The sequence below is a fragment of the Oryctolagus cuniculus genome, chromosome 14 (genome assembly GCF_964237555.1).
Source record: "Oryctolagus cuniculus chromosome 14, mOryCun1.1, whole genome shotgun sequence".
Lineage (NCBI taxonomy): Eukaryota > Metazoa > Chordata > Mammalia > Lagomorpha > Leporidae > Oryctolagus > Oryctolagus cuniculus.
The window spans coordinates 13,225,116-13,252,212 of record NC_091445.1 but is presented as its reverse complement, the minus strand read 5'-3'; the positions used below and the strand labels follow the sequence as shown (position 1 = coordinate 13,252,212).

General features: G+C 46.8%; 2 protein-coding genes across 4 annotated transcripts in view; one reads left to right on the top strand and one right to left on the bottom strand.

Moving 5' to 3' along the window:
• Positions 1–1,169: 1,169 nt before the first annotated feature.
• On the top strand, positions 1,170–15,222 carry LYSMD3 (LysM domain containing 3). The gene is made up of 3 exons (XM_008261933.4): positions 1,170–1,413; positions 5,469–5,734; positions 11,286–15,222. The coding sequence occupies exons 2-3, from the start codon at positions 5,480–5,482 to the stop codon at positions 11,949–11,951; spliced, it is 921 nt and encodes a 306-aa protein (XP_008260155.1). The 5' UTR covers positions 1,170–1,413; positions 5,469–5,479; the 3' UTR covers positions 11,952–15,222.
• A 1,537-nt stretch (positions 15,223–16,759) lies between these two features.
• POLR3G (RNA polymerase III subunit G) overlaps positions 16,760–27,097 on the bottom strand; it is a 39,637-nt gene continuing 29,299 nt past the window's right edge. For all 3 annotated transcript variants that reach the window (XM_008261931.4, XM_008261927.4, XM_008261928.4), the window contains exons 7-8: positions 26,317–26,460; positions 16,760–18,968 (exon numbers count right to left, since the gene is read on the bottom strand). In XM_008261931.4, coding sequence (XP_008260153.2) covers positions 18,882–18,968; positions 26,317–26,460 — 231 coding nt within the window. In that variant the 3' untranslated portion in view covers positions 16,760–18,881. The remainder of the gene's footprint in view (positions 18,969–26,316; positions 26,461–27,097) is intronic.

The window sequence follows — 27,097 nt, the reverse complement described above, 5'->3', positions numbered from 1 at the left end:
GCTTCCTTTGTGTGTGCTAATAATAAAATATAACTCAATTATTGCCTACTGTCAGAAGTTGAACTACTGGATATATTTGGTAAACAGAAACCATGACTCAAGAGTATGCAGATATCTGCTGAGAGAGTATAACAAAGCCCCACCCTCCCACCCCCCCAGGTAACGGTCACTCAGAAGTTTTGGAAATTCTATGAGTCCAGCTGTCACTTGAGTTCCACGGCCTATTGACATTAACATGCGAAAAGGCACCTGTGTGCAGACAGGTCGTCACCCGCATTAACATTCATGAGGGCCGCACAGCTGAAGCCGGGCGTGCAGGAGGGAGCCCGGCCTTTGTCTCCCGGTGGGAACTCGGCTCGGGACCCAGGGCGGCAGACAGGGGAGTCGCAGGGCCGCGCGCCCAGCACGGCGCCGGCACGCCGCCTTTCTTCTCCCCCAGCCGCCTAACGCAGCTCTTTGTCGCAAGGAGATGGGAGGTCGGAATCCCCAACCTTCCGCTGCAGCGCAGGCCACACACATCCCACACCCCGAATGCAGAGCTTCGAAGGCCCCGTGAGACTCAGCCGTGCAGACAGCGGGAGAAGCCGCGCTCAGCGCCCCGCACGACGGCTCCCGGGGCCCCGCACGGAGTCCGTCACCACGGCGAGCGCAGGCGGCCGGGCGAAGTTAGGGGTGACCCCTTGGTGGACAGCTCCTGTCCCGCGGAGTCCAAGCACAACCCCAGGGGGCTCGCTCTTCTCGCCCGCACACCCAGAAGCTGCACGCCGCCCTCCCCCACGGCTGCGACACGGACCGCTGCTCCCGCGGCTGCAGCCGGCCAGCCCGAGCGCGAACGCGGGTATAAGCGCAGTGGCTATCAGCACACCCCAAAGACGACTGCGATGCAGAGCAAGAAGGCACAGCAGCGCCTCCTCCTCGCAGCCCCTGCGCAGCGTGTCCGGCACGGGCCTTAGCAAGAGCAGCGCGCACGCCGGACAAAGGGGCAGCCCCCGGGTCGCCCGGGTCGAGCGGTCGGCGCGCGGACTTAGCCGCCGCTGGCGTGGCCGGGCCTGGGAGGGGAGGAGTCGGAGGTGGAGCTGAGTCGAGCTCCGCCCCTCCGGGCGCCTGCGCGTCTCTGCGCATGCGTGCGGGTCGTGGGCCTGTGGTTGGACAGCCCCGGGTCCTGGGCTCGCCCTCGCGCCTCCGCCCGCGCCTCGTCCCACCTCCGCCCACTGGACGCGATGACGCAGCGCAGGTTTGCGGACGTGGCGGCGGCGCACGGCCGGGAGGGCGGAGACGTTGGCGGCGGCGGCGGCGGCGGGATGGTCGGACCCGGGCCACCCAGCCCCGAGGCTCGGACATGAGCGTTCCCGGGACGGCGGCGGCGGAGCTGGTGGCTGCCTCCTCGCCGCGTTCCCCCCGCTAACGGGACAGGTAAAGATGGCGGCAGGCGGTGAGGGCGCCCACGTCCGGGCGGGCGGGGTCGGGCCCGGGCCGCGTCCTGGGACCACCCCGTCTGCCCAGCCGCGAGACAGGGCAGTTCCAGACCCGGCACGCTGTCGGAGAAACTGAGGCTGGGAGGAAGGCCGCCTCTCGGGCCCGCAGGCCTCCCGCGCGGAGGCGAGCATTGCGTGGGGGCTCGTCCACGACTCGATGCTGTGACGGGAAAGCCCGAGTGTTGGAGCCCTCGCTGGGGGTCGGGAACCGAAGAGCCAGACGCGGGGAGGGCTACAAGGTTGGGCCTGGGGGACGGCGGGGCCGCAGGGACCCCGCGTGACGGAGGCTGGGACTCGGCGTCCGCGGGGCGTGGCTGTCACCCGCCCGGCAGCAGGGCGCGCTCCGGCGGTCCACGCAGGGGCCTGTGTGCCCTCGCCCTGCCGGCCTTGGCCTCGTCCCGGGTCGGCGCGGAGGCCTTCGCCCGGGTCCTGGTCTGCCTGGCTCGCACTGAGACACGGCACAGCGCAGTCCCGACCGCGAGACAGGAGGCCCAGTCTGTGTTCCTCTGCTGCCGGCACCTCTTTGTAGAAAGGAGAGCAGAAAGGTGGCGGAAGCAGGCGAAGGGCCAAGCCTTACGCACCCTTCGACACCGTATCACGGAGAGGGTCTGAGGCCATCGCCCGGTGAGTCCCAGGTCGCCGCAGTAAACCACTGTCGGCTCCAAGAACGCGCTAGCAGAGAGAAGCCGCCCGAAGAGCAGCATCAGGGTAGCTGCGTGACATCGTTGCATACCGAGTGGCCCCTTAGCTTTTTCTTTTCTTCTTCTTCTTCTTTTTTTTTTTTTTTACAGGCAGAGTGGACTGTGAGAGAGAGACAGAGAGAAAGGTCTTCCTTTGCCGTTGGTTCACCCTCCAATGGCCGGCGCACCGCGCTGATCCGAAGCCAGGAGCCAGGTGCTTCTCCTGGTCTCCCATGGGGTGCAGGGCCCAAGCACCTGGGCCATCCTCCACTGCCCTCCCTGGCCACAGCAGAGAGCTGGCCTGGAAGAGGGGCAACCGGGACAGAATCCGGCGTCCCGACCGACCGGGACTAGAACCCGGTGTGCCGGCGCCGCAAGGCGGAGGATTAGCCTAGTGAGCCACAGTGCCGGCCATCCTTAGTTTTTTGTTCGTTTGTTTGTTTTTGATCGTGGACACCTTTTGAGCACATGAAACAATAAAATAACTGTACTTATCAAGTTACTCCCAAACACACAGGGTTAGCAGTCATCCCCTATATTGAGGACCCAGGGGGATGGAAGAGACTTGGTTACATAAGTGGATATAAACCTGTTGTTGCCCTTGGGCGTAGCTGTTAGCATGGGGTCAAAGCTTCTCTACACCCAAAATGTGAGCCGCTTTGGTGGCCGTCAAGTTAGGAATCCTAGCTCTTGGTAAGAAATAATGCAGCGCTTTGGGGAACAGGTGAAACAGTTTACTTAGCTTGTAACTATTAGTTAACTATGTTAACAGAATAGAAAATCTTGAAACAGTTTTAAAACATTTAATTAAGGTCACTGTTTTAGAAATTAACATGTTAGAGTTGGTCTTTTCTGACCCCGCCTCCCCCACACTTGCTCCTCTTCCATAGCATGGAAAACATGGTTTCCTCCTCTGTACGTTCCTTCTCCATTTTTCTTTTTTCTTTATAAGTTTTATTTATTTGAAAGGCTTATAGAGAGAGAAAGAAGGAGAAGGAAAGAGGAAGAGAGAGAGAGAGAGATCCTCATCTACTGGGTCACTCCCAGCCAGGGCTGGGCCGTGCTGAAGCCTGGAGCCGCATCCAGGTGTCCCTCTGGGCTATCAGGGGCTCCAGGACTTGGGCTGCTGCTTTCCCAGGCACATTGTCAGGGAACTGTATCAGAAGTAGAGCAGCTGGGTCTTACACTGGTGCTCCTATGGGATGCTGGCGTCACAGGCGGTGCCACGGTGCCAGCCCCTCTACATAGGCTGACCTTTCTGTGGTTATTAAGATAATACATGTTGGAAATCTTCAGACCTCAGTCTTGGGCCTTTTTTTCTTATATACTCTCAAATCCCCCCATACACAGAGCTTCAGTTTCACCCCGTCCACATGAGTCATCAGTTGTATTTCTCACCCGCACCTTTCCTTTGTCTAGCCTGCCGTCTGTATTCATTTTTTACTGTCTCAGGAGAATGCATAATCATAGTCACGCTCCCTTGCCCCACTCTTCTGAGTCCCAAAAGAGAATGGCGCCACGCTTTATTCAGTACAGATGAGAAACCAGGGCATGGTCTGTAACTGCTTCCCTTCTTCGTGTCTGAGCCACTTTAAGCCCAAAGTATTTTATTTCCAGAATGCCCCTTTGGTACCTTTATTCATCATTCATGACAAGAACTGAAAGGAATCATGTGAATGTTTAATGTGAAACAAAAACAATGCATGTGGGCTTTTAGGGTTTTTTTTTTTTTTTAAGAAAAGGTGGCCTTTTAAAAAGTTTTACTTTTTATTTGATTGAAAGGCAGAATTATAGAGAGGAAGGAGAGAGCGAGAGAGCAAGCGAGCTTCCTTTGGCTGGTTCACTCCCCAAATGGCTGCAACGGCCAGGGCTGGGCCAAGCCAAAGCCGGGAACCCAGAGCCTCTTCTGGGTCTCACAGGTGGATACATGCACTTGGGCCACCTTCTGCTATTTTCCCAGGTGCATTAACAGGGAGCTGGATCAGAAGTAGAGCAGTCGGGACTCCAGCCAGCACTCATATGGGATGCTGGTGCCGCAGGTGGAGCCTTAACCTACTAAGCCACAACACTGGCTCCCTTGTTTTTGTTTTTAATCAGAATACTGATATATCAACTTGAGGAGGGTCCAAGTAAGAATACAAGTAAATGGAAAGCTCTCATTGATGAATCTTTTTAAGTTAGGTCAGGTCCCAGTTGGTTTTACAGGTTTTTTTTTTCTGAAGTACAGATGAACAAAATGACCTAAAAGTTATTTGTTCAGTATTTATAGACCACAGATGGAATCTGATGAGGACTGTAACATAAGTTGAGTGAAAAGTCACTAAGGGAAATCCCTAGTCAAGAGCAAAATCATGACCCATCTAGAAGGCACTTCCTGTACAAAATAAAAACACTGAAGTCAGCATGATCAAGTAGGCAGTGCTAAAGATAGTTCAGTTCCACATGCACATAAAATATAGAAGTTAGAAAGTCTGAATTCTAAAAGTATTGTTTGTTTACATGTAAAACGTGTGTGGTGTAGTAGGTTAGGCTGTGGCTTGGGACTCCAGCTTTCTAGATTGGAGTGCCTGGTTTGAGCTTTGCCTATTCTACACTTCCAAATCCAGCTTCCTGCTAAGGTGTTGGGAGGCAGTAGACGATGGCCAAGGTATTTGGGTTCCTGCCATACATTTGAGAGACCCAGATGGAGTGCCTGGCTCCTGGCTTCAGCCCATCCCAAGCCCCCCAGAATGTGGGGAGTGAACTAGGGGATGGAAGATCTCTCTGTGTCTCTGTCACTCTTTCAAATCCATAAATAAAATTTTTTTTAAAAGAAACCACACTTAAGACAAAATGTTACATCTGTACTGAACGTGGGTTTTTTTTCTCATTTTTATTCTGAACAGTACAATAACTATTTACATATCATTCACTTTGTGTTATGTATTATAAGCAATCTAGAGATGAGTGTATGTGGATGAGTATGTAGCAGTGAATGGATGTGTGTAGTTCATAAATAAACACTATGCCTTTTTATTTAAGGGACTTGGCCACGTGGGGATTTTGGTGTGGAGGTGTCCTGATACCCATCTGCTATTACAAAGGGATTCCTGTCCTGTTTATGGTGATACATGTCCTGTTAGCCTGCGTTGTCTATTCTTCCCATGTCATTGTCTTTATTCTCAACAAATAGGTTGTACATCAACAGTTAGAAAGCTCAGACTTAAATTTTAAATAACAAAAGGTACTCTTTAGAAAAAAAAAGTGTTAAGATGTGTGTAAATCAGTCAGTGGATCCAGCTGCATTCCAAATTGTCTGCCTTTTTTCTTCTAGGTTTTGACATTATGGCAGGGAGGCATCAGAGTCGTGGTTTCCCTCTTCCAGGAGTTCAGTCAAGTGGTCAAGTGCATGCGTTTGGAAACTGCACCGACAGCGACATGTTGGAGGAAGACGCTGAAGCGTATGAGCTTCGATCCAGAGGAAAAGAGAAAGTACGAAGAAGTACATCGAGAGATAGACTTGATGACATTATAGTGTTAACAAAAGATATCCAGGAAGGGGATACTTTAAATGCAATAGCCCTTCAGTACTGCTGCACGGTAAGTTTGGATCTTACATTATGCACTCCACCATAAATTATCTGTTCTTCAGCCCAGCCCAAATTGAAATAAATTCCATGTCCTTTTATCTTGTTCCTTTCATTTGTCCCTTTTTTGGTCATGTCAGTAGATGTTAACTTTTTAAAATTTAAATGCATGCGGTAATTTATTTTCAATCCATGATTGTCTTCACAATTGGAAAACACCCAAATAGGTTTTCTTCTTAATCAGGTAGTAAGAGAATATGTAAGGATTTCCTGAAATAACAAGTGTCACCACAGTAATGGTTTTCTCTAATCATATGTGTGTGTGTGTGTGTGTGTGTGTGTGTGTATACACACACATTTGGGGGTGGTAATATTTTTGTGTTTTAAAAATTGGTTTATGCTATAATGATTACTCTGGACCTTGCAGTTTTCATTTTTTAGTAAACCATAGGCATCCCTGTGATTTCACAGCCTTACAGGTCATTAGTTTAAGCTGCTGCATGCCATGCATAGTATTGTTAGCTGTTCCCCTTTTTTGGGTAGTCAGTTGTACACTATACAGTGAATATCATCACAGCTGTATCTTTAAGTGGTGGTATCTTTAAATTTCACAGATACCAATCTGTCTGTTGGAACTCATTTTTTTTTTTTTAAGATTTATTTATTTATTTGAAAGAGTTACAGAGAGAGGTAGAGACGGAGGGAGAGGTCTTCCATCCGCTGGATCACTCACTAGATGGCCGCAATGGCCAGAGTTGCACTGATCAGGAGCCAGGAGCTTCTTCCAGGTCTCCCATGGGGGTGCAGGAGCCCAAGGACTTGGGCCATCTTCTGCTGCTTTCCCAGGCCGTAGCAGAGAGCTGGATCGGAAGTGGAGCAGCCAGGACTAGAACCGGCACCCAAATGGGATGCCAGTGCTTCAGGCCAGGGCTTAACCTGCTGTGCCACAGCGCTGGGCCCTGGAACTCATTTGATATCTGTAACGTAATGTGTATCTTGGGGTCTTAGCAGGATATGTTTTCATGAAAGCAGTTAGAAGGTTGGTTTTCAGACTTTTTTTTTTCATACTCCTAATAAAATTTTGAAATGTATCTGTACATTTTTAAGGACACTTCTTGAATGACTTAAGTAATTATAAAGGATATAATTTGCAGAATGTTGTCAATATTGACACAAATAAGATTGTTTGAATACTCTTTACATGTATCCATGGGATTCTAAATGCTGTCAGGATTTTCTACCTGAAATCAATAAATTTTTCCATAATGTATTTTTATACTTGAAAAAATTATATTGATTGCCTGTCCTATTTCTCTGCAGTGGAACACATTAATAAATTTATAGAAACTACATATGTGTGTGTATATATATATATATATATATAAATATAAATTGAAGTTTTAAAGTTCTGTGGCTATGAAGTTCTATATATTTTTTCTAGATAAAATTAGTATTTATATTATAAGTTTTAATTTAAAAACTCAATAAAATGTCATACATGAAATTGATGTTTTGATGAGGTAAGGGCTAGGTAGCCCATCCCCCCACTCCAATTTGCTTATGTATGCCAACACCATTGCTGGCATTATTTTTTTTTAAGATTTATTTTATTTATTTGAAAGACAGAGTTACAGAGAGAGGTAGCGCCAGAAAGAGAGGTCTTCTATCCACTGTTCACTCACCAAATGGCTGCAAGGCCAGAGCTGAGCTGATGCTAAGCCAGGAACTTCCTCTGGGTCTTCCCACACGGTTGCAGGGGCCCAAGGACTTGGGCCATCTTCTGCTGCTTTCCCAGGTCAGAGAGCTAGATTGGAAGTGGAGCAGCCGGAACTCAAACTGGTGCCCATATGGGATGCCGGTGCTGCAGGCTGGGGCTTTAACCTGCTGCACCACAGCACCAGCCCCCTCTGTCATTATTAAATCATAAAATATCACATTTCATTTTTGATGTAAATACACATGTGAATTTATATTTTATAATAAGATCATTGCGAAATAAATTGAAAAATGTATCTTTGAAGCTTGATGATGTAATTAAGGCTTTGAAATGAGAGGTAAGGCTAAAAACATCAAAGTGGAGATCCAAGAGAAGAGTGTTGTCCAGCACCTTTATTAGGGTAAGACATTAGCTTTTCATGAACTGGATACTTCTCTTACAAGGGAAATTTGAAATACATTTGAGCAGTTGAAATAGGTGATACTTCCAGTGAGGTGCAAAGGAGGAAGTGTTTCAGACACTGGACAGTGGTGTAAAGATTTCAAGGAGGAAGTAAGGTGGACAAAAAGGGGCTTCATTTTTATTTATTTTTGTATATTTGAGAGACAGAGAAGGGGAAGCAGAGTGCTCCCATCTACTGGTTCACTCCCTAAATGCCTGCATTGGCAGGGGCTGAGCCAGGCCAAAGCCAGGAACTCAGTGCAGGTTTCTCACAAGGGTAGCTATAGTCCAGCTACTTGAACTATCACTTCTTGCTTCCCAGGGTCTGCATTGACAGGAAGGTGGAATCAGGAGCTAGAATAGGGACTCAGACTCTGGCACTCTGATATGGGACATGGGCATCTTAACTGGCATGTTAACCACTTGACCAAATGCCTGCCTCCCTCAGCAGGGTTTAGAAGGTATTTCTTAAATGAGCTGCACAGCCTGAGATGAAGAACTGTGAGACAACGGAGGAAAAGTTTGATCCACAGAATGAGAGCACTATTCTTAATAGGAGAGATGCAAAATGTTGGTAGACCCTGCCAGTCAACTGGAGGGGGTACAATAAAGAAATTATTAGTGTAATGCAATGAAGATGCTCAGGGTTTAGATAAAAGATTTGTGGGGCTGGCACTGTGGCATAGATGTTTAGACCTCTGCCTGTCATGCTGGCATTCCCTATAGGCACCTGTTCTGATCCAGCTCCCTGCTAATCCACCTGGGCCCCTCTTACCCATATGGGAGAAATGGAAAAAGTTCTGGCTCTTGGCTTCAAATTGGCCCAGCTCTGGCCATTGCAGCCTTTTGGGGAGTGAACCAGTGGATGGAAGATAATCTATCTATCCTTCTCTCTAGATCTCTACCTTTCAAATAAGTTAATGTTTAATAAAATAAAATATTTGTGGTAAGGATAGAGAAAAGCTGATAGAAAATGTGTCTGGGGAAAATCTTGGGCTATGTGAAATGGAGAACAATGAGAAGTGATTAGCTTAACATCTGAGGAGAAGGAGCACTGGCCACAGTTTTGGGAAAGTTTTAACAACAGAATTGAGAAGTTAAGGTGAGCAGTGCTTCCTTGTGATGGGAACTTAACTGGCAAAGATTAATTTCACATGTGTCATCATCTTAAAAATACATTAAGGAGCCTTAAGAGTTATTTTACTATATTCTTATTATAATGATGAGGAATAAAAAGTCCAAAGTTGAAACCCTAACAACGTGGCTCAAATCATACAGTTAGATAGTGACATAGCCAGGCTTTTAAACACTCCGGTAGTACCTTCCTGGCCACTGCTTAATCTCCTTTGTGGATTTCTGTACTCAGCTGTACTCAGCCAGAGTTGGTTTCCCTTTACCTTTTTCTCCCGGCCTTTTTCTGGTGAATCGGTCTACTCTGTGCTTCCAGTTCCCACTCTTGCTGATAATCTTCAAACCTGTATCTAGCTGGGATCCGTTTCCTGAGTTTCAGACATAATATGAGGGGTCTTCAGCAAGCTCATGAAATGCACCAGATTGGGCATGATGACAATGTGTATTATGAAACGATACATGGGTTTCAGAATTTTTGTACCAAAATAAACTTAACTATCAATTACATTTTTCCATGATCCTTTTGAAACACCATCACTTGTGTATTTGAGGTATCCCAAAGCTAATGTGTCTGAAATCTGCATCTGTGCTCCTCTCACCCTTCAAGGTCCTGTGTGTATCAGTGAACGTCACTATCATTCATTATGCTGACTAAACCAGAAATACAAGTTTCATTTCAGACTCGCTTTACCAATCAGGTGATACATGATCAGGGCTTAGCTTAAAGCACTGATGAAAATGATGAACGAGAGGTGGCGTTTGGCACAGCAGTTACGTCATGCATGTTCTGTATTGCAGCACCGGGTTCTAGCGCATACACTGCTTCCAATCCAGCTTCCTGTGAATGCACGCCCTGGAGGCAGCAAGTGGTGATTTAAATGCCTGGGTCCCTGCCACCCATGTGCAAACTCAGATTGGTTTCTTAGCCCTTGGCTTTGTCGCTGCCCATCCCTGGCTGTTGCAGGTATTTCAGGAGTGAACCACCAGATAGACCATTTCTCTTGGCATGTATATCTCTCTGCCTTTCAAAAATAAATGAATGAATTAGAAGTTGATAAATATGACTAATGACTTAAAAGTGATAGGAGAGCCTGGCATAGTAGTTGGTGATAATCTGAAAAATATTCTCTTCCTCCTCGTCACAAATAGCAAGGATATACACACAGTGGATAGGATAAACATACAGGTTGAGAACTATGTAGTATGTATTTCCATATATATATATATATATATATGGAAAGCTTACAAAAATGACTGAGAGGTTTGGGGGGAAATGGCTTTAGAAGAATACCTGTTTTGTGAATACTAAGGTGTATGTATTTTCACACATTTTACCATCTTTATAATGGGATGGTGGCATCTTAAATATATTTTGTGTAGTTTTTTCTTCATTAGGGATACGAAAACAGTGTTGTAACTTAGAGTTGATGGCATCTTAGAGTTCATAAAATGTTATTTTGGTTGGGTGAGCTAACACTGCAGTTGCCAAACTGAATAAAGAGCCTAAGGACCTGTAATCCTTCCTTAACAGATGGCTTACAAGCAGTACAACTGTAGTGTTTGTACGTGATGCACATGGGCAAGCAGCAAAGGCTCCTAGAAACCACTTTGATAGCCAGCACTGATGGGTGACATACAGGATGAGGAACACGTACATACTGATGAGTGACATACAGGAGTGACCGTGAAGTGCATTTGGCCCTGTCCTGAGACTGGTAGATGAGAAGTGGTGTAGAATTCTTATCTGGCTGGTGCCGTGGCTCAATAGGCTGCTAATCCGCCTTGCGGCGCTGGCACACCGGGTTCTAGTCCCAGTCGGGGCGCCAGATTCTGTCCCGGTTGCCCCTCTTCCAGGCCAGCTCTCTGCTGTGGCCAGGGAGTACAGTGGAGGATGGCCCAAGTGCTTGGGCCCTGCACCCCATGGGAGACCAGGAGAAGCACCTGGCTCCTGCCTTCGGATCAGCGTGGTGCGCTGGCTGCAGCGCGCCAGCCGTGGCAGCCATTGGAGGGTGAACCAATGGCAAAAGGTAGACCTTTGTCTCTCTCTCTATCCACTCTGCCTGTCAAAAAAAAAAAAAAAAAAAAAAAAAAAAAAATCTTACCTACAAGCAAAAGTAAAATCCCTGTGAGTGTTGTAATTTAACACGAATAATTAAGCTCAACTTTTTTCCTGTCAAAAAAGTAACTGGGATGAATGAGTATTGCTACCACTAGTTTAAGTTGTAAATCCGTTGACTGTTGGATTTGTTTTTTGTTTTCTTTCTTTTTTTAACAGGTAGCAGATATCAAGAGGGTTAACAATCTCATCAGTGATCAAGACTTTTTTGCCCTTAGGTCCATCAAAATTCCAGTAAAAAAGTTCAGTTTGTTGACTGAAACCCTTTACCCTGCAAAAGGCAGGCAGGCGTCACGCCCCTCACCTGTGCACTGTGCGCCAGAGCAGGAGGACATCGTGCCGGCCAACGACTCCCTGTCTTCCACCGAGTCAGCTGGCAGCTTTTTAAAAGAAGTGGACAGAGACATTGAACAAATCGTCAAGTGTACAGACACCAAGAGAGAGAACCTCAATGAGGTGGTGTCTGCCTTGACGGCCCAACAGATACGTTTTGAACCTGACACTAAAAGCTCTCAGCGCAAGGATCCTTACTATGGAGCAGACTGGGGAATAGGGTGGTGGACAGCTGTCGTGATCATGTTGATAGTAGGTATAATAACGCCGGTCTTTTATTTGCTCTATTACGAAATTTTAGCTAAGGTGGATGTTAGTCACCATTCAACAGTGGACTCTTCACATTTGGACTCAGGAATCACACCCCCATCACAGCAGAGAGAAATGCAAAATAGACTAGCTCCAACTAAAGGACTACACTTGGGCCAACAGGATGATCACAAACTCTACAGTCAGGATTCTCAGCCACCTGCTGTTGAGCGCAAAACCTAGCAGTAGCTCCTGATGCAGTGGAAGTGCTCATGTGCATGTGGAGTGTGGGGCGTCCGTCCTGCTCAGACCACTTCAAAACCAGAATTTACGGAGGCCGAAGATGCTGTGTGTTCACCTTTCTGAAAAATGTGAGCCATGGTTGGATCATGTGTAAAGGTTCCACAGTAGCTGCAGTCGATGTTGAAAGCATGAGTTCCTCCATCTGTTCTATCATTGCTTAAAGCAGAAATGAGTTTGTGTGTGGGGAGTCCTTGACCTGGAAGATGTTATTTTTCTTACTCAAGACTAGTTATGCTTAAATTTTATTTTTTTAAGTAATTATTTTTGGTTTCAGGTTATACATTTATGAAGCAGAATGATAGCTTCAGAGTCCACAACTAAAGAATTTACTACTGTGAGCCATCAAAATACCTAGTTGCAAAAAAAGTTTGGTTCTAAAATTATTTATGAGCACAGTTAACTCAGTTTTGAAACATCTTACAGCTATGTCTAGCAGCTGTGCCATGATGACAAAATAGAAACAGAACCGGGAACCTAATGTGTGAATTCTGTAATAGAGGTGAAGAGCTGCAGTAAACACTGTTAAGCCCCAAAGTGTGTCACAGTCAGGAAATTGCCATTTAGTCCCTAGAACACTGGACTAGGTCAAGACCAGAGAGTAATTTTTATCTCCTACAGAATGCTTGCTTTCAGACACATGCTTTAACCTCTCCTCTGCTGTTCTGAAAATCATTCTATTTGCCTTTGATATTTGACAGCACTTTGTAGTTCTTTGATGAAAAGTTACACAAGTACAGGTTAACATTATTTAGGAAATAATTCTTACATACTGTGATAAATTGCTGTGTTACATGTGGTAACATGCCTTAAGTACATCTAATGCCTTATATTACTTTATGTAAGTTTTAGACTTAGGCATTATCTTAGATGATGCAGTCAAATTCATTACATAGGCTACACTCATGGATTGTCATCTTCAACATCAAGCACAAATTAATAGCGTCAGACATATCATTGCCTGCCTGAGATTCACTCACCAGAAACATGAATGAAGAGGCTTTTTGCTTTAGTAATGCCTCCAAACTCTTGTACTGATCCTGTACCTGTTTTTTAAAAAGAAAATGTCCAACTTTGACTTTTCATGAACTGCAGCATCAGAACAGAGGCCACCAGTGTGTGGGTTGGTTGCAAGGGCTTGACAGTGCCATTTTCCAGAGGTCTGCTGTGGATCAGTCACACTTGGCTGAACTAGAAGTATTTGCATAACTGACCCCATCATTTAATTCTTAAAGGTGTTTCAAAATGTAACCAAAATGATTCAGTAGAAATGGAATTTGGTGGAATCTGTGTTTCCTATTTTGTGTATAATAAAGTATATACCTTAAGAGAGATAATACCACTTCATTTTCTGGGCATTATTGTAATTTTAATTGTTTTCATTTTCTGATCAGTCATTTTAAATCTCAAGACTCTAATGTCGACAAAATGGCATGAATTTTTTTAATATGCTAAATGGAGTTTTACATACTTTGTCAAGAAAAGGATCTTTAAGAGGACAGGGAAGTCAAAAGTTTTAAAGCCCTGGTATATTTGGAAGCCTTCAAAAAGTTAATGGAAATTGCAATTATGAAAAAACTATGCATGAATTTGTTTTCCACCAAAAATTAACTCATCTTTTAATTCCATTTTCCCATGAACTTTTTGAAGTACCTTTGTATTAAAGTATCTTAGGAAAATTATCAAAAAGAGTTCAATATGGAAATTACAGCAAAGTGATTTATGTAGTAATCAACCTTTTTAGTTAAAAATTGTTTAATTAATGTGCCTTGGGCATCTTGGAAAAGAGAAATGTGAACTTTCTAACTTGTGCTCAATGGCAGCTTGGGCCAGTTTACATTATATTTATTGAGCCTGCTGAAAAGTCAAGTTTCAGGGAAGCAAATGCAGATTATTAGGGCAGTACAGGCTAAATGTCCTTTGAAGAACATTGTTTACATCAAATTGATAAGTTAGAAATTCAGTGTTCCTCTTTGCTAGCTAGACTTTGAAATTGTGATGGGGTGGTCTGATTTCTAAAGTAAGTTATTTTTAAATTAATATACTGTGTACTTCTTGATTAAAAATTTCTGTCTTGCAGGGTATCCTTTTTGAAGGAAATATATATCCTTAGGACACAATCAAGCAGTTCGTTTCTTCTGTATGTTTGAGTTATATATTTTTAAATTAATTGACTATAATTTGAATTTATATATTTCTATATATAGGTTATCTTTGTAGTTTTCCCTAAGCATTTAATAGGTTGAGAAATAACTTCTAAAAAGTATTAGTAATACATTAAATTTGTAGCTAATGCAAACTACTTTGTATAACTATGTAAACACAGTTACTGTTAGATATTGTGATTTTTCATTGTGTTGAAACCCTTATTTGAATGACTTTGAGGCCTTACATATGTGTGTGTGCAAATGTTAACAACAGTCATTGTGCGTTACTGCATTTGGTTCCTTTAAAAAGTTGAGAGGCAAGTGCAGGAAAAAAATTTGGTATTTTTAGCAGAGATTCTTAATTTCCTTTTTAAAGTCTGAGTAGACATGGTTAAGTGTGTTTTAAACAGTGGATGCCATTTAAATTCAATATTTTTTTGCCATGCACCCCTAGAAAATTAGGGGACTCGCGACTTTAGAAAGTATAAAGATAGGTTACAGCAGCTGCTGGCCACGTTAAAAGTTGGAGGACTGCAATGTTAACTGTCTTCTGGAGGATGCTTTGACTGTGGATTCCGTCTGCTTACTCCAGGACGAAAAGTTCTTTCAATGAGCCAGCACTAAATAGTTCTTTTTAAAGGTCCCTACTTCTAAAATTACCTAGTTGGAAATATGAAGGATACAGAGTTTTAGAAATATCCAGCAAGGATCCAGTCTAAGTATTACAGGGCAAAGGTCAAAACGTTTTTTGAAGTCCATGTGAATGGTGCGTTATTGGGATGAGAATCATTCATACTCTGAATTAAAACGATGTTGCTCAGGAAATCAGTATTTTTCTTCCAAGTATGTGCATATTGCACTGTTAGACCATATCTGAATGCTTTATTTAATTTTATGTATGCAAGAATATAAATCTTTCGTATAATGTATTTTATACAAATGCAAAATATAACATTGTTAGCATGTACATCTGTAAAACTGGTTTTTAAAACTTTTTGCCTCATATTTTTCATATTTTAAAAAATCTACACAATGTAATAAAGTTTATTTTATTATCCAATCTAAAATGGAAGCTGGTGAATTTAATTGAATAAAGAAAACCTCATCTCGATAGAGAGATACTGTGTAAGAAAGCAAAGGTTGGCCGGGGCCGCGGCTCACTAGGCTAATCCTCTGCCTTGCGGCGCCGGCACACTGGGTTCTAGTCCCGGTCGGGGCGCCGGATTCTGTCCCAGTTGCCCCTCTTCCAGGCCAGCTCTCTGCTGTGGCCAGGGAGTGCAGTGGAGGATGGCCCAAGTGCTTGGGCCCTGCACCCCACGGGAGACCAGGAGAAGCACCTGGCTCCTGCCATTGGATCGGCGCGGTGCACCGGCCGCGGCGGCCATTGGAGGGTGAACCAACGGCAAAGGAAGACTTTTCTCCCTGTCTCTCTCTCTCTCACTGTCCACTCTGCCTGTCCAAAAAAAATAAAAAAAAAAAAAAGCAAAGGTCTGCCAGTTCAGACTTGCCACCCGTGACAGAAACAAAAGCCACTGGACGATCTGCAGCACGTAACTGAGATGGAATAAAACATCTCAGATGCAGATTCTTTGGGAGATTTTTCTCAGGGAAGAACTGGCGTTAGGCAGGATCTACAACTTGCTATGGGGTTGTGGATCACAGTTACATAAAGTGCTTGGTAAATAAATTTTCACTTCTTATAACACAAAAACGCTTCTACTTCAAGAATATTAATTTTACATAGAGGAATTGAGAAAGTCTTTGGAATATTTACTTATTTAATGGAAGGATCTGTGGTGTGATCTGTTTTCCTCCCACTTTAAAAAGTATCTTTTTAAATTTCTTTTTACAAAAACTGAAGTTGTTATTAGTGAAATCTAGACATTATTAAAACCACTGGGACCAGGCCGGCGCCGCGGCTCACTAGGCTAATCGCCGGCACACCGGGTTCTAGTCCCGGTCGGGGCGCCGGATTCTGTCCCGGTTGCCCCTCTTCCAGGCCAGCCCTCTGCTGTGGCCCGGGAGTGCAGTGGAGGATGGCCCAGGTGCTTGGGCCCTGCACCCCATGGGAGACCAGGAAAAGCACCTGGCTCCTGGCTCCTGCCATTGGATCAGCGCGGTGCGCTGGCCGCAGCGCGGCGGCCGCGGCGGCCATTGGAGGGTGAACCAACGGCAAAGGAAGAGCTTTCTCTCTGTCTCTCTCTCTCACTGTCCACTCTGCCTGTCAAAAAAAAAAAAAAAAAAAGTTAACATATAAAACCACTGGGACTGTACATGTGAAGTGGAGAGGGAAGAGAGGGTGAGAGGTTGCATCCGCCTTTAGTATTCTTTGGTATCCATATCAGTATGTTGGTCCAGGACACGAGTGATGATGCAAGTACTGCACTGCCTGCCAAGTCTCAGTATGCTAGCACACCTAGTCCCCTAGCTGCAGGGTTTTCTTGTTTGTGGTGGTGGGTGGTGCAAGAACACCTGATTCAGGCATCTCTGCTCAAATACATACATATAGTTACTGGGTAAGATCCGTATTAAATTAGTTTTCCCTACTAAATAATACATTTAAGTGAGTTCAAAACATCTTGATGTAAAACAAGAGGCCACAACTCTGTTTTGTAAGAATTTAATGTGTAAACAAATACAGAAAAATAAGCATCATGGCAACCGAACACTTCCGCTTGTAACAGTTTTAAAGACACTACACCAACAATACGTTTTTACACGGAAGAGGTTGTCTCTGCAAAACGATGTCTGCCTTCCTGTGGAATCACTTCACAGTCTTACTGTAAGCCAGAAAAACAAGATTCATGTTGGTAAAGCAGCCTGCAAATCATGCCTGTTCTCACCTTTCATATGCTGTAAAACTAAAAAGAGCTTCCAGAGGGGGAGTGGATGGCCCTGGCTGCCCTACTGTACACAGGACGAAAATGATGGCAAACTGAAAGCTAGGAAAAGAAACACCTTCATCTTCATTGCATTTGCCTGGTGGAAGCCGTTACCTGCAGATGGATAATAAAGCATTTAACCAGAACTGGTACTTGATTCTGGTATAAGGTGACAGGACGAAACACCTGTGTTAATGAATGTTCCCATATGACAACACCATCTCATTACTACTGAAAACCCCATGTGGGGTTTTCATTATGTACAGTAAGTAGATGGCTGCTTTAAAAATAGCCTATTTTAAACATTTTTGACAATTTTGCTTACACAAGAAGGAGTTCACATAGGATCAACACAGCACTAACCTGATAAGATGGGGGGGGGCCTCACACACCCATCTGAATCACTGAAGGAAGCACTGCCATTGGAAGTGGTCTTTGTCCTGAGAAAGTCGTGTTGCAAAATGGCACAAGGTGATACAAATTCGCTCCAGTTTTCCCCACAAATGCAAGATGGGAAAATCAGATTATCATACATCTTTGTGAAGAAAACATGCTTTTGGTTACTTCCCAAACTCTAATTGTCTCAGAGGGTGACAACCAAACTTAGAGCAATCATCTCTGCATTTGGTAGACCTTGGTTCATGGGTATGCGGTTTTTACATGACATCATTTACAAGAGAAACTAAGGCACAGAACTTGGCCAAACTCAGTTTTGAGGCTGAGTTTCACAGCACAGGTGGCTCTGCCTCTTGGGTTAGAGGGTAACAGGTGATAGCTCCCCAAAGGAGGAAAAAGAGTTTGATTGCATTTGGTGAGTAATATAAATTGTCTTTGAAATACGAGCTCCCTTGAAAATCTTTGGCATCTGTGAGTCTTTGGAGGCTGCAGTTTGGGGGTGTGCTCCCTCAAAATAGATAAAGGCTGGGGTTGGGGCTAGCTTTGAAGTCACACAAACAAGTTCATTTGAAAATGACCTGAGTTCATTCTGTGTGGTGATGGGACCCGAGAGGCCCGGGCGCGTCAGGGTTCATACACATGCATTCCGCAGCGCGACCAGTACTCCATACTTAGGTAAAGTACAAAACTAAGATGTCTCACTTTCATTCTCCATGAGCCCAACTATTCGAAGATGTTAAACTTACTACAGTGGGGTGGTTAATTTCATGTATGTACAACTTCAAAAATATTTTCCACCAAAAAAACCTTTTAATTCTCTCTCCCATAAACTTGCTCAGAGTGGCCTGTCTTCCCGTGGGGATGTTTTCAATCACAAAACTTCTAACCTCTTTGAAGTTCATACATGTTTACAGCTTAGGTGGGTTAATGTTGTCATTAATGTAGTGGTATGGAACATACCATGTACAAGTAGAAAATAAAATTATTTTCAAGTTTCTGTTGTTTTTTTTTTTAAAGTGCTCTATGTGCTGTATTAAATCAATTTGCAGATTATAGAAATCCATTATGACAAATCATATTTGTACAAAAGATCAGCAGTTAAACAAGAACGGTTTGTTCAAGTATGGATGCATCGATTAAGAGATGCAAAAACTCATTAGGCATTAACAAAAGTCAATCCATGAGAAAACCTATAGGAATGGCAGAGGTATCTAGAAGGAACGTTGGCGTGTCAGAGACTCATTTGTACACGGTAACTGCTACTACAGTAAAGTGGTTCTGAATGTTTGGGTTACGAGTATCAGTAACTGTCCAACCAAAAGATAGCAAAAGTAAAACAGGCTTTCACTCCTTATCAGAAATTAAAAAAAAAAAAAAAAAAAAAAAAAAAACCAAGTCTGAATGCTGAGAAGCCGCATCCTAAGAACATTTTCTGACGAACTTCACGGCTAGTAGGTTGCTTCATCCATGTTGTCGTCGCTGTCTACGCCAAAATCGTCTCCGTTGTCGAAGTATGAGTTAATGTAGTCATTTTCCTAGTGAGAGAACACAGGAGCAGTCCTCAGTGGGCAGTAGAAGGAACAGGCAGTAACGCTCCACTTAAAGAATACAATGCAGACTGTCCCTTAAAAGTAAGAAATGCTACATTTAGGTCCCATGGCAGGTTTAAACCAAGTCTGCTTAAAACACGCTTCAGTTCTAGGCCGGTGCCGTGGCTCACTAGGCTAATCCTACACCTGTGGCGCCGGCACCCAGGGTTCAAGGCCCGGTTGGGGCGCCAGATTCTGTCCCGGTCGCTCCTCTTCCAGTCCAGCTCTCTGCTGTGGCCAGGGAGTGCAGTGGAGGATGGCCCAAGTGCTTGGGCCCTGCACCTGCATGGGAGACCAGGAGGAAGCACCTGGCTCCTGGCTTCGGATAGGCGCAGCACAGTGGCCACAGTGTGCCGTCCGTAGCGGCCACTTTGGGGGTGAACCAACAGAAAAGGAAGACCTTTCTCTCTTTCTCTCTCTCTCTAACTCTGCATGGCCAAAAAAACCCCCCCCCACCCCCCACACACACTCACCTGTGCGGCTCAAGTCTGCCTCCTCCTATTCTAAGACACCCACCACCCAGGAGGACGAGAAGGGCTGCCCATTTCCACCCCATCAGACACTCCTCTGTGTGGGTGTCATGTTCTCAGACACTCCTCTCCATGGGATAGCACGTTCCATAAATTACAGCCCTCTGTCCAACGAGTACCACCACCCCTCCGTGGGCTAAGATGGTGCCCCTCCACGGGGTGGCCCTCCTAACACACTACCTGTGGTTCCAGATGGCTCAAACCCCTCCACACAACAGTGCATCTAACACACTACCCCTCCTTGGGATGGCTCATCTCCTAAGATGCTATCCCGGAATATCCATGGACCATGGGATGCCACATGGTTTAGTCTGTGAAACAAGTAACCACTTTCTACACACTGAATGCACAGACTCTCCAGAAACAAACTAACGGGCCAACACTGTGGTACAGCAGGTTAAGCCACTGCCTGCGAAGACAGCTTCCCGTAGGAGTGCCTGTTGGAGTCTCGACAGCTCCACTTCCTATCTGGCTTCCTGCTAAAGTGCCTGGGAAAGCAGCAGAAGGTGGCTCAAGTGCTTGGGCCCCTGCCACCCATGTGGGAGACCCGGATGCAGTTCCAGGCTCCTGGCTTCAGCCTGGCCCAGTGCCAGCCGTTGCAGCCATCTGGGAGTGAGCCTGCGGATGGAAGATCTCTCTCTCTCCTCTGTCTCTGTAACTCTGCCTTTCAAATAAATAAATCTTAAATAATAATAATAATAACAGTGTACATTAACACTCACTGGCTTATGTACGCCAGAACTGAGGATTCTGTCCACCAAGCACAAGTAAGCAGAAGCAGAGGGAATTCTGCTGCCCCGCCCCCCAAAAAGTCCTGTGACACAAAACCAGACCTGGAGGAAGCCACACTGCAGTCCCTCCACAGCCTTTCAGGTTCCTGCAGCCCCAGGGACGTTCCCACTCATGGCTGAGAAAGGGCTCATCCTCACACTAGTCAATGACTCAGCGACACCACAGCCATCAAAGTGCCTGGAGTCCACTGGGTGTTGAAGAACAGGGATTCACCAGCTATGGTGCCCTGATCAGGTGTGCATTTTGCTTGGAACAAACGAGAAACATTTTTGTGACAATCAAAATTTAACACTGGCCATGGTATTTCACAGTATCAGGAACTTATATGTCATTGTATGAAGTTCAGTGACAACACTGTGATGCTATCAAAGGGCCCTGATTTTTCTGAGTCCGTACTGAAATATTTATGGATAAAATGATGTATATGTACTCCCATACAGGAGTACCTCTGACTCCATATGGGATGCTGGCACTGCAGGTGGTGGCTTTACCCACTATGCCACAGCCCCAGCCCCAAGGGCACCAGTTTGAGACCCAGCTGCTCCTCTTCTGATCCAGCTCCCTGCTAATGGGCCTTGGAAAGCAGCAGAAGATGGCCCAAGTCCTTGGGACCCTGCACCCACATGGGAGACCCGGAAGAAGCTCCTGGCTCCTGGCTTCAGCTTGGCCTAGCCCTGGCTGTTGTGGCCATTTGGGGGGGGGGGGGTGAAGCAGCAGATGGAAGACCTCTCTTGCTCTATCTCTTCCTCTCTGTCTCTATAACTTGGCCTTTCAAATAAATAAAATAAATCTCTGTAAAAAAAAAAAAAAGTGGAGCTGGGTCTCAAACCCAGGGACACGAATCTGGGATGTAGGCATCCCATGCTGCATCTTAACCACTGTGCCAAACGCCTGCTCCACCACGTGCTTTAGACACAGATGTCCCCTCCAGGTGGTTAACTGACGCTAGTAATCTCCACACAATACAATTAGCAGAACTCTTGAAACTGATGACTGTATACATGGTTCTTGGCTTTCCTTTGAGCCCTTATTTATTTATTCATTTTTTTGCCACTGCAATATTCACAAGAGTGAAGAAGGAAAAAATCTCTTGTTTTCTGGATTTCACACGCAGGTGTTACACAGATACTTCAGTACACGGGTCAATTCATCACAAACCATTTTAAGTGCAGAAACTGCTGAACAGAGCAGACGAGGTTGTATCCAGGGAGGTCCTGACGGAGCTCCTCTTCCCACCCCTCCCTGGCCTCCCAGGGTGTGCTTAGCTTCTCCAGTGGAGAGTTCTTTTCTGTTTTGTTGTAAATGAAATGTATATATTTGTAAACTCTACTTTGCTAATGCCCAACACAGAATTGTAAAGCTACTGTAGTACCTGTTGTCTTGTTAGCGGCTAGCTGAATCTCAACACAGACCTGGCCTTAGTCAATGTCCAGTGACTTGTTGAGAGAATTCCGGCCACTACCCGCCCAGGGCACCCTCCCTATGCCAGCTGGGACAACCAAAACTGCCCCAGGGGTACCCAAGGTCCCTTGCAGGGCAGAACCGCCCTGCCTGAGATCCTCTGGTTTGGCTCCTTCCAATGCAAGCACATGTGACAGTACTCCTCCAGGGCTCAAAACCCTCCAAGGGCTCCTCGGTGCACTCAGGATAAAGCCAGATTCCACAGCCTAGCGTTCCAGGCCCTTAGTGGTGCACGCCCTGCTCATCACCCCACCCACAGCCTCTGCTCCAGCCAGACCGGTTGTCCTGGCCCATTACCAAAAGATGCCACAAGGCTTCCTCCTCTACCCACAGGTCCCCTCTACTCCATCTTCTCATCTTCATCTGACCTGATTAACTCTGTACATCTCTTCTTTGACCTTCTTTGCTAACCCTACAACAGAATTTAATGCACTATAACAACCTGGATTATCACATCACAAGGTTATGAACTGTATTACACTGTCTCCTTTTCTTGTTCCTTTTATAAAAGATTTATTTATTATTTGACAACCAGTGAAGGACAGAGAGAGCAAGAGGAAGGGAGTTCTTCCATCTGCTGCTTCACTCCCATATGGCTTGCAATGGCCAGGCTTGTCCAGACCAAAGGCAGGAGCCTGGAACTCCATCCAGGTCTCTCTCCCATGTGGCTGGCAGAGGCCCCAGTACTTGGGCCATCTGCTGCTGCTTTCCCAGACACATTAGCAGGGAGCTGGATCACAAGCTGAGCAGCTGGGTCAGGAACCATCAGGCTGATACGGGAAGCTGACGTCACAAGCAGGGCTTAGCCCACCATGCCATAACACCAGCCCCTATACCATCTCCTTTCTCGTTTGTTTGTTTGTTTGTTTGTTTGTTTATTTTGACAGGCAGGGTGGACAGTGAGAGAGAGAGACAGAGAGAAAGGTCTTCCTTTGCCATTGGTTCACCCTCCAATGGCTGCCGCAGCTGGCGCGCTGCGCTGATCCGATGGCAGGAGCCAGGTACTTCTCCTGGTCTCCCATGGGGTGCAGGGCCCAAGCACTTGGGCCATCCTCCACTGAACTCCTGGGCCACAGCAGAGAGCTGGCCTGGAAGAGGGGCAACCGGGACAGAATCCGGCGCCCCGACCGGGACTAGAACCTGGTGTGCCGGCGCCGCAAGGCAGAGGATTAGCCTAGTGAGCCCCGGCGCCGGCCCTCCTTTCTCGTTTATTTCCTCAGTAGGCAAATGAAGAAAAGACGGTGCCTTACCTTCACAGTCCGGTCAGCCAGCCCAGTTGCAACCATATACTCAGTGCACAATTACTTGGGTGGAGTGAGAACTGAGAGTCCTAGATCTAAGTCCACAGAGGGCAACTCCCAGTCAGGACGCAACCAGTAGGATCTCAGAAAGCAACAGAAGCCCCAGGGTAGAACTCTGGGACCAGAAAGAGGAAGAGACCACAGCAAGGTACTGGAAATAGGGGTTAAATGAGAAACATCCCAGCACAAAAACGAAGTGCAGCACGCAGGTTGCTCTGTGCCTTGGGACCCAGCACAGGAGACGACTGTGCTGGCGTGCAGGTGGCATTTCCCCCGAGGGTTCACATGCTGGTGGCTTGGCCCTCCGCTTGGTGGTGCTGAGGTCTGAGACACTGGAGGGGTGGAGCTCAGCTGGAGGTCGGTGAGGGTGCTATGGTTTGGCCCTAAACTCATGCAGGAATTTAATCCCCAAAGTCTTTTGTTAATGGCACTAACAGGGCAAAAATCATAGCGTTCACAGGGTGGGACCTTTAGGAAGCGTTTAGATTGCCTTAGGTTGTTAGGGTGGAGCCCCCAGGACTGAATCTTGGTGGCTTTAGAGAGAGAGAATGGACGTAGAAGACACATGCACAGGATGGGAACAATGGCCGGCAGCAGGTTAAACTGCTGCTTGGGACTCCCACATCCTGTAGGAGAGTTCAGGTTCAAGTCCTGATCCAGCTTCCTGTAAATGCCCTGAGAAGGCAGTGGAAGATGACCCACGAGTCCTGGCCACCCACATGGGAGACCCAGAGAGTTCCTGACTCTTGGCTTCACTCTGGCCCCGCTCCAGCTATTGCAGGCACTGGGAGAATAAACCGGCAGATATAAGATCTAAGATATAAGAGATCTTACATAATAGATTTAAGAGAGTGCTCCCTCTGTCTTTCCCTCTCTCTCTCTCTCATATAAATTGACCTGCCAGAACCAGGAGCTGAAACCAACCTATTTTCTTCATAAGGCAGCCTGCCTCGGGTAGTTTTTTATAGTAAGGAAAGGCTAAGCAATGCAGAGGCACTGCCTTTGTAGGGGATTAAAGTATTCCTCTGGGGACCCTGAGTTGGTTCTCGTGAAAATAGGGTGCTACAAGAGCCCCACCCCCCACCGGCTTCCTGTCTCCCTGGGTGCCCCTTGCTTCTGCACTCCCTCCCTCCCAGCATGATGCCATCTTCCAAGAATGGGGTGGGGGGCGCCAGGCTCTCTGCACTGTGAGCTAAATAAACAAACCCCTTTTCTTTACCAATCAGCCAGCCTCGGGTATTTCATTACAGCAACGGAACACTGACTGATGCAGTGCCTGTAGCTACTTAAGTGGCTTAGTTTAAACAAAGGAAGTACTACTTTTAAGAGTGTTGCCAGAAGTGTCAAGGGCTTTACAAAGGCCAAGTAAACAAAGTCAGGGCCAAAACTGGCCAGTAGTGATCATTTGAATAGCAAGGAGGTGGCAATCAATTTGAAAAGGGCGAAATACTGGCAGGGGCTGGGGGAAGCAGGCAGGTATTAACCATGAAGAGAGTTTCCAAGAGACAAACATTGAGGACACTGTCCCACTTGCAATGGAAGATAATCTCACAATGGGAGACAAACATGTCTTCATTTGTGAATGGAGATGAGTAGAGTATGGAGAGGGTGAGGCCGATATCTTCAGCTGAAAACAAAGATTGGTGGTGGGGGTGGGGGAGATGCTGGGAGGGGTGGAAGGGGAGGGGGAGGCATCGAGGGGGTGGGGGAGATCTGGGAGGGGTGGGGGAGGCGCCAAGAGGGGTGGGGGAGGACGCCGAGAGGGGTGGGGGAGGACCCCGAGAGGGGTTGGGGAGGCACTGGGAGGGGTGGCCACGGAGGCAGAGGACGCCAGGTGAGGGCAGTTCGCGACGGCTGTGCTTTCTGATGGGGGTGCTGGCACCTGCCAAGAGTGACAGTGAAGGGAGTGAAGAGGGAGTGAGACAAGAGAAGATGCCCTAAAGTAACTGCTGGAGAGTGTGGACTCAACACGAGAAAGGGACGAGGGGCTGGCTGGTGTTTTATCTGCCGGCACCAACTTCTGTGATTGCCCAGAGATGCTCACGAGGGAAGAAAGGGCAGAGAGGGAAACCGAGGCAGGTTTGCGTTGGTCCGCAGTGTGTGCTGGGAGGATGGGAGATGGGGCAGTACCGAGAGAGAGGTTCTGCAGGGCGCGCCAGGGTGCAGCCTCCCTGTAGAAGGAAACCGAGCAAGGAGCCAGCGAAGGCGAAAGAGGGGAAGGAAAGACAGTCACTATCACGTCGGGGTAGTGGGAATCAGAAAGCAAGCAACCTGCAGAGGCAGCTGCGGGCAAGGCGGCCCGTCTCATTTTAAAACATTGGAGGGAAAAGGCGGAAGAGGAAGGGCGCCAGGGAAGACATGCCCTCCACGTACGCGATCAGACGCCTCTGTCATCGAACGGCTCAACGATGGTTCAGAAAGACCGGGATGAAAGAAGGGTCCAGAAAGGCATCTAACAGACACAGGCACAAAGGAGGGCTTCAAGTCTAGGAGGAAAGCAAACTGCTGAACAAAGGAGGTTAGCTATTTGGAAACATTTATATCACTCTAACTCTGGAAAGAATACAAAATGTAATGCAAAGTAGCTAGGAAAGACTCCACGGGCGGGTGGAGCAGCTGAAATGGAGGGGATGCACGGGTGATCGGAACAGCCAAGAGGCCACCAGCCTGGAGGGACCCTGTGAGCCCTCCACAAAGACCCCACAGGCTGGGGCCAACTCAGTTCCCCTCCTCAAAAATGCCTGTTATCTTGGTCACACTCTTGCTTATTTTGAGACACACCACATTTGCAAAAGAAGGGCATCCGAAACACACAGCACCCCGTCCTGGCACAGCCAGACGCCGGAGGAGGGGCCGTCCTTGACCTCTGACAGGTGCACCTGCACTTTGGCATGTGAGCCAGGAGGCCCTGCACGGCCAAGCCTCCGACACCTCGACGGCTGACTTGGAATTGCACCCTGACAAATCCGAATTGCACTCGTTGGGGGCAGCTTCCTTGACGTGAGGACTTCTACTGCCACGCTCCTGTTCCATCCTGCGTTCACCCTGGCATCGTCACGGTTTCAATGCATCATCGTCCCCTTGCCACCAGGGCATGAACACCAATGACCGGGCCACCCACTGCCAGCTCTAACAACACACCGTGTGTCCGAGTCCCGACCGGACAGCCTTGGAGCCTGGCAGCCCATCCCCGTCCCAAACAGCCCTCACCTCCTCCTGCTCTTCTTCGTCGTACTCCTGCTCCGCAGCTTCTTCGTCGTCCTCATCGTCGCCATCTTTGCCCTTCTCTTTGCTGCCTTCTCTCTCTTCGTTTTCCTCATCTGATTTCTCACCGTCGCCTCTCTTCTCCAGTTCCTGTGCAGGTGAGTTGCATTCAGTGAGTTGCATTCATTTCTGTGCAAACCACTGGCCTCTGACCTCCCTGCCCAGCCCACAGAGGACAGCCACCAATCACCTGGGTCCAGCCCTACCTGACTACCACGGGAGCCACGGGTGTTTCTTTGACTCTGTTCCTTCACTGGGTCTCAGGTGATGCTGGGATTATCAGCTCTAACACACAGTGCTCATTTCTATCATTTCTATCCCACGTGCTCAACTTAGAAGGAGAAAGGCATTCAGAATGTTCTTTTGCTTTCCGTCTAACATACAAGGGGCTTATTTTGGTTCAAAATCCAAACTTTTTTCATAATACACATTTTCCATGATATCTTTAAGGACCCCTTATAAAAGGAGAAAGAAATGCCTATGTTTGGCTTATAAATGAAATCATTTAAAACTAGTGTGGTCCGGCTGTCCTGGGATAAATTATCCCTGTTGCACACGGCCCATAACTTTCTCCTTTTTCTCATTATGTATGCCCCATTCTCAGGAATTTCTGCTTCTGAGTCTGTCTGGCAGGTGGGGAAGAGAGCAGAACTTGCCATGTGGTCAACCGTGGTGACTATTCCATACGGGCAATGGTTCGAGACCCAGCTGCTCCACTTCTGATCCA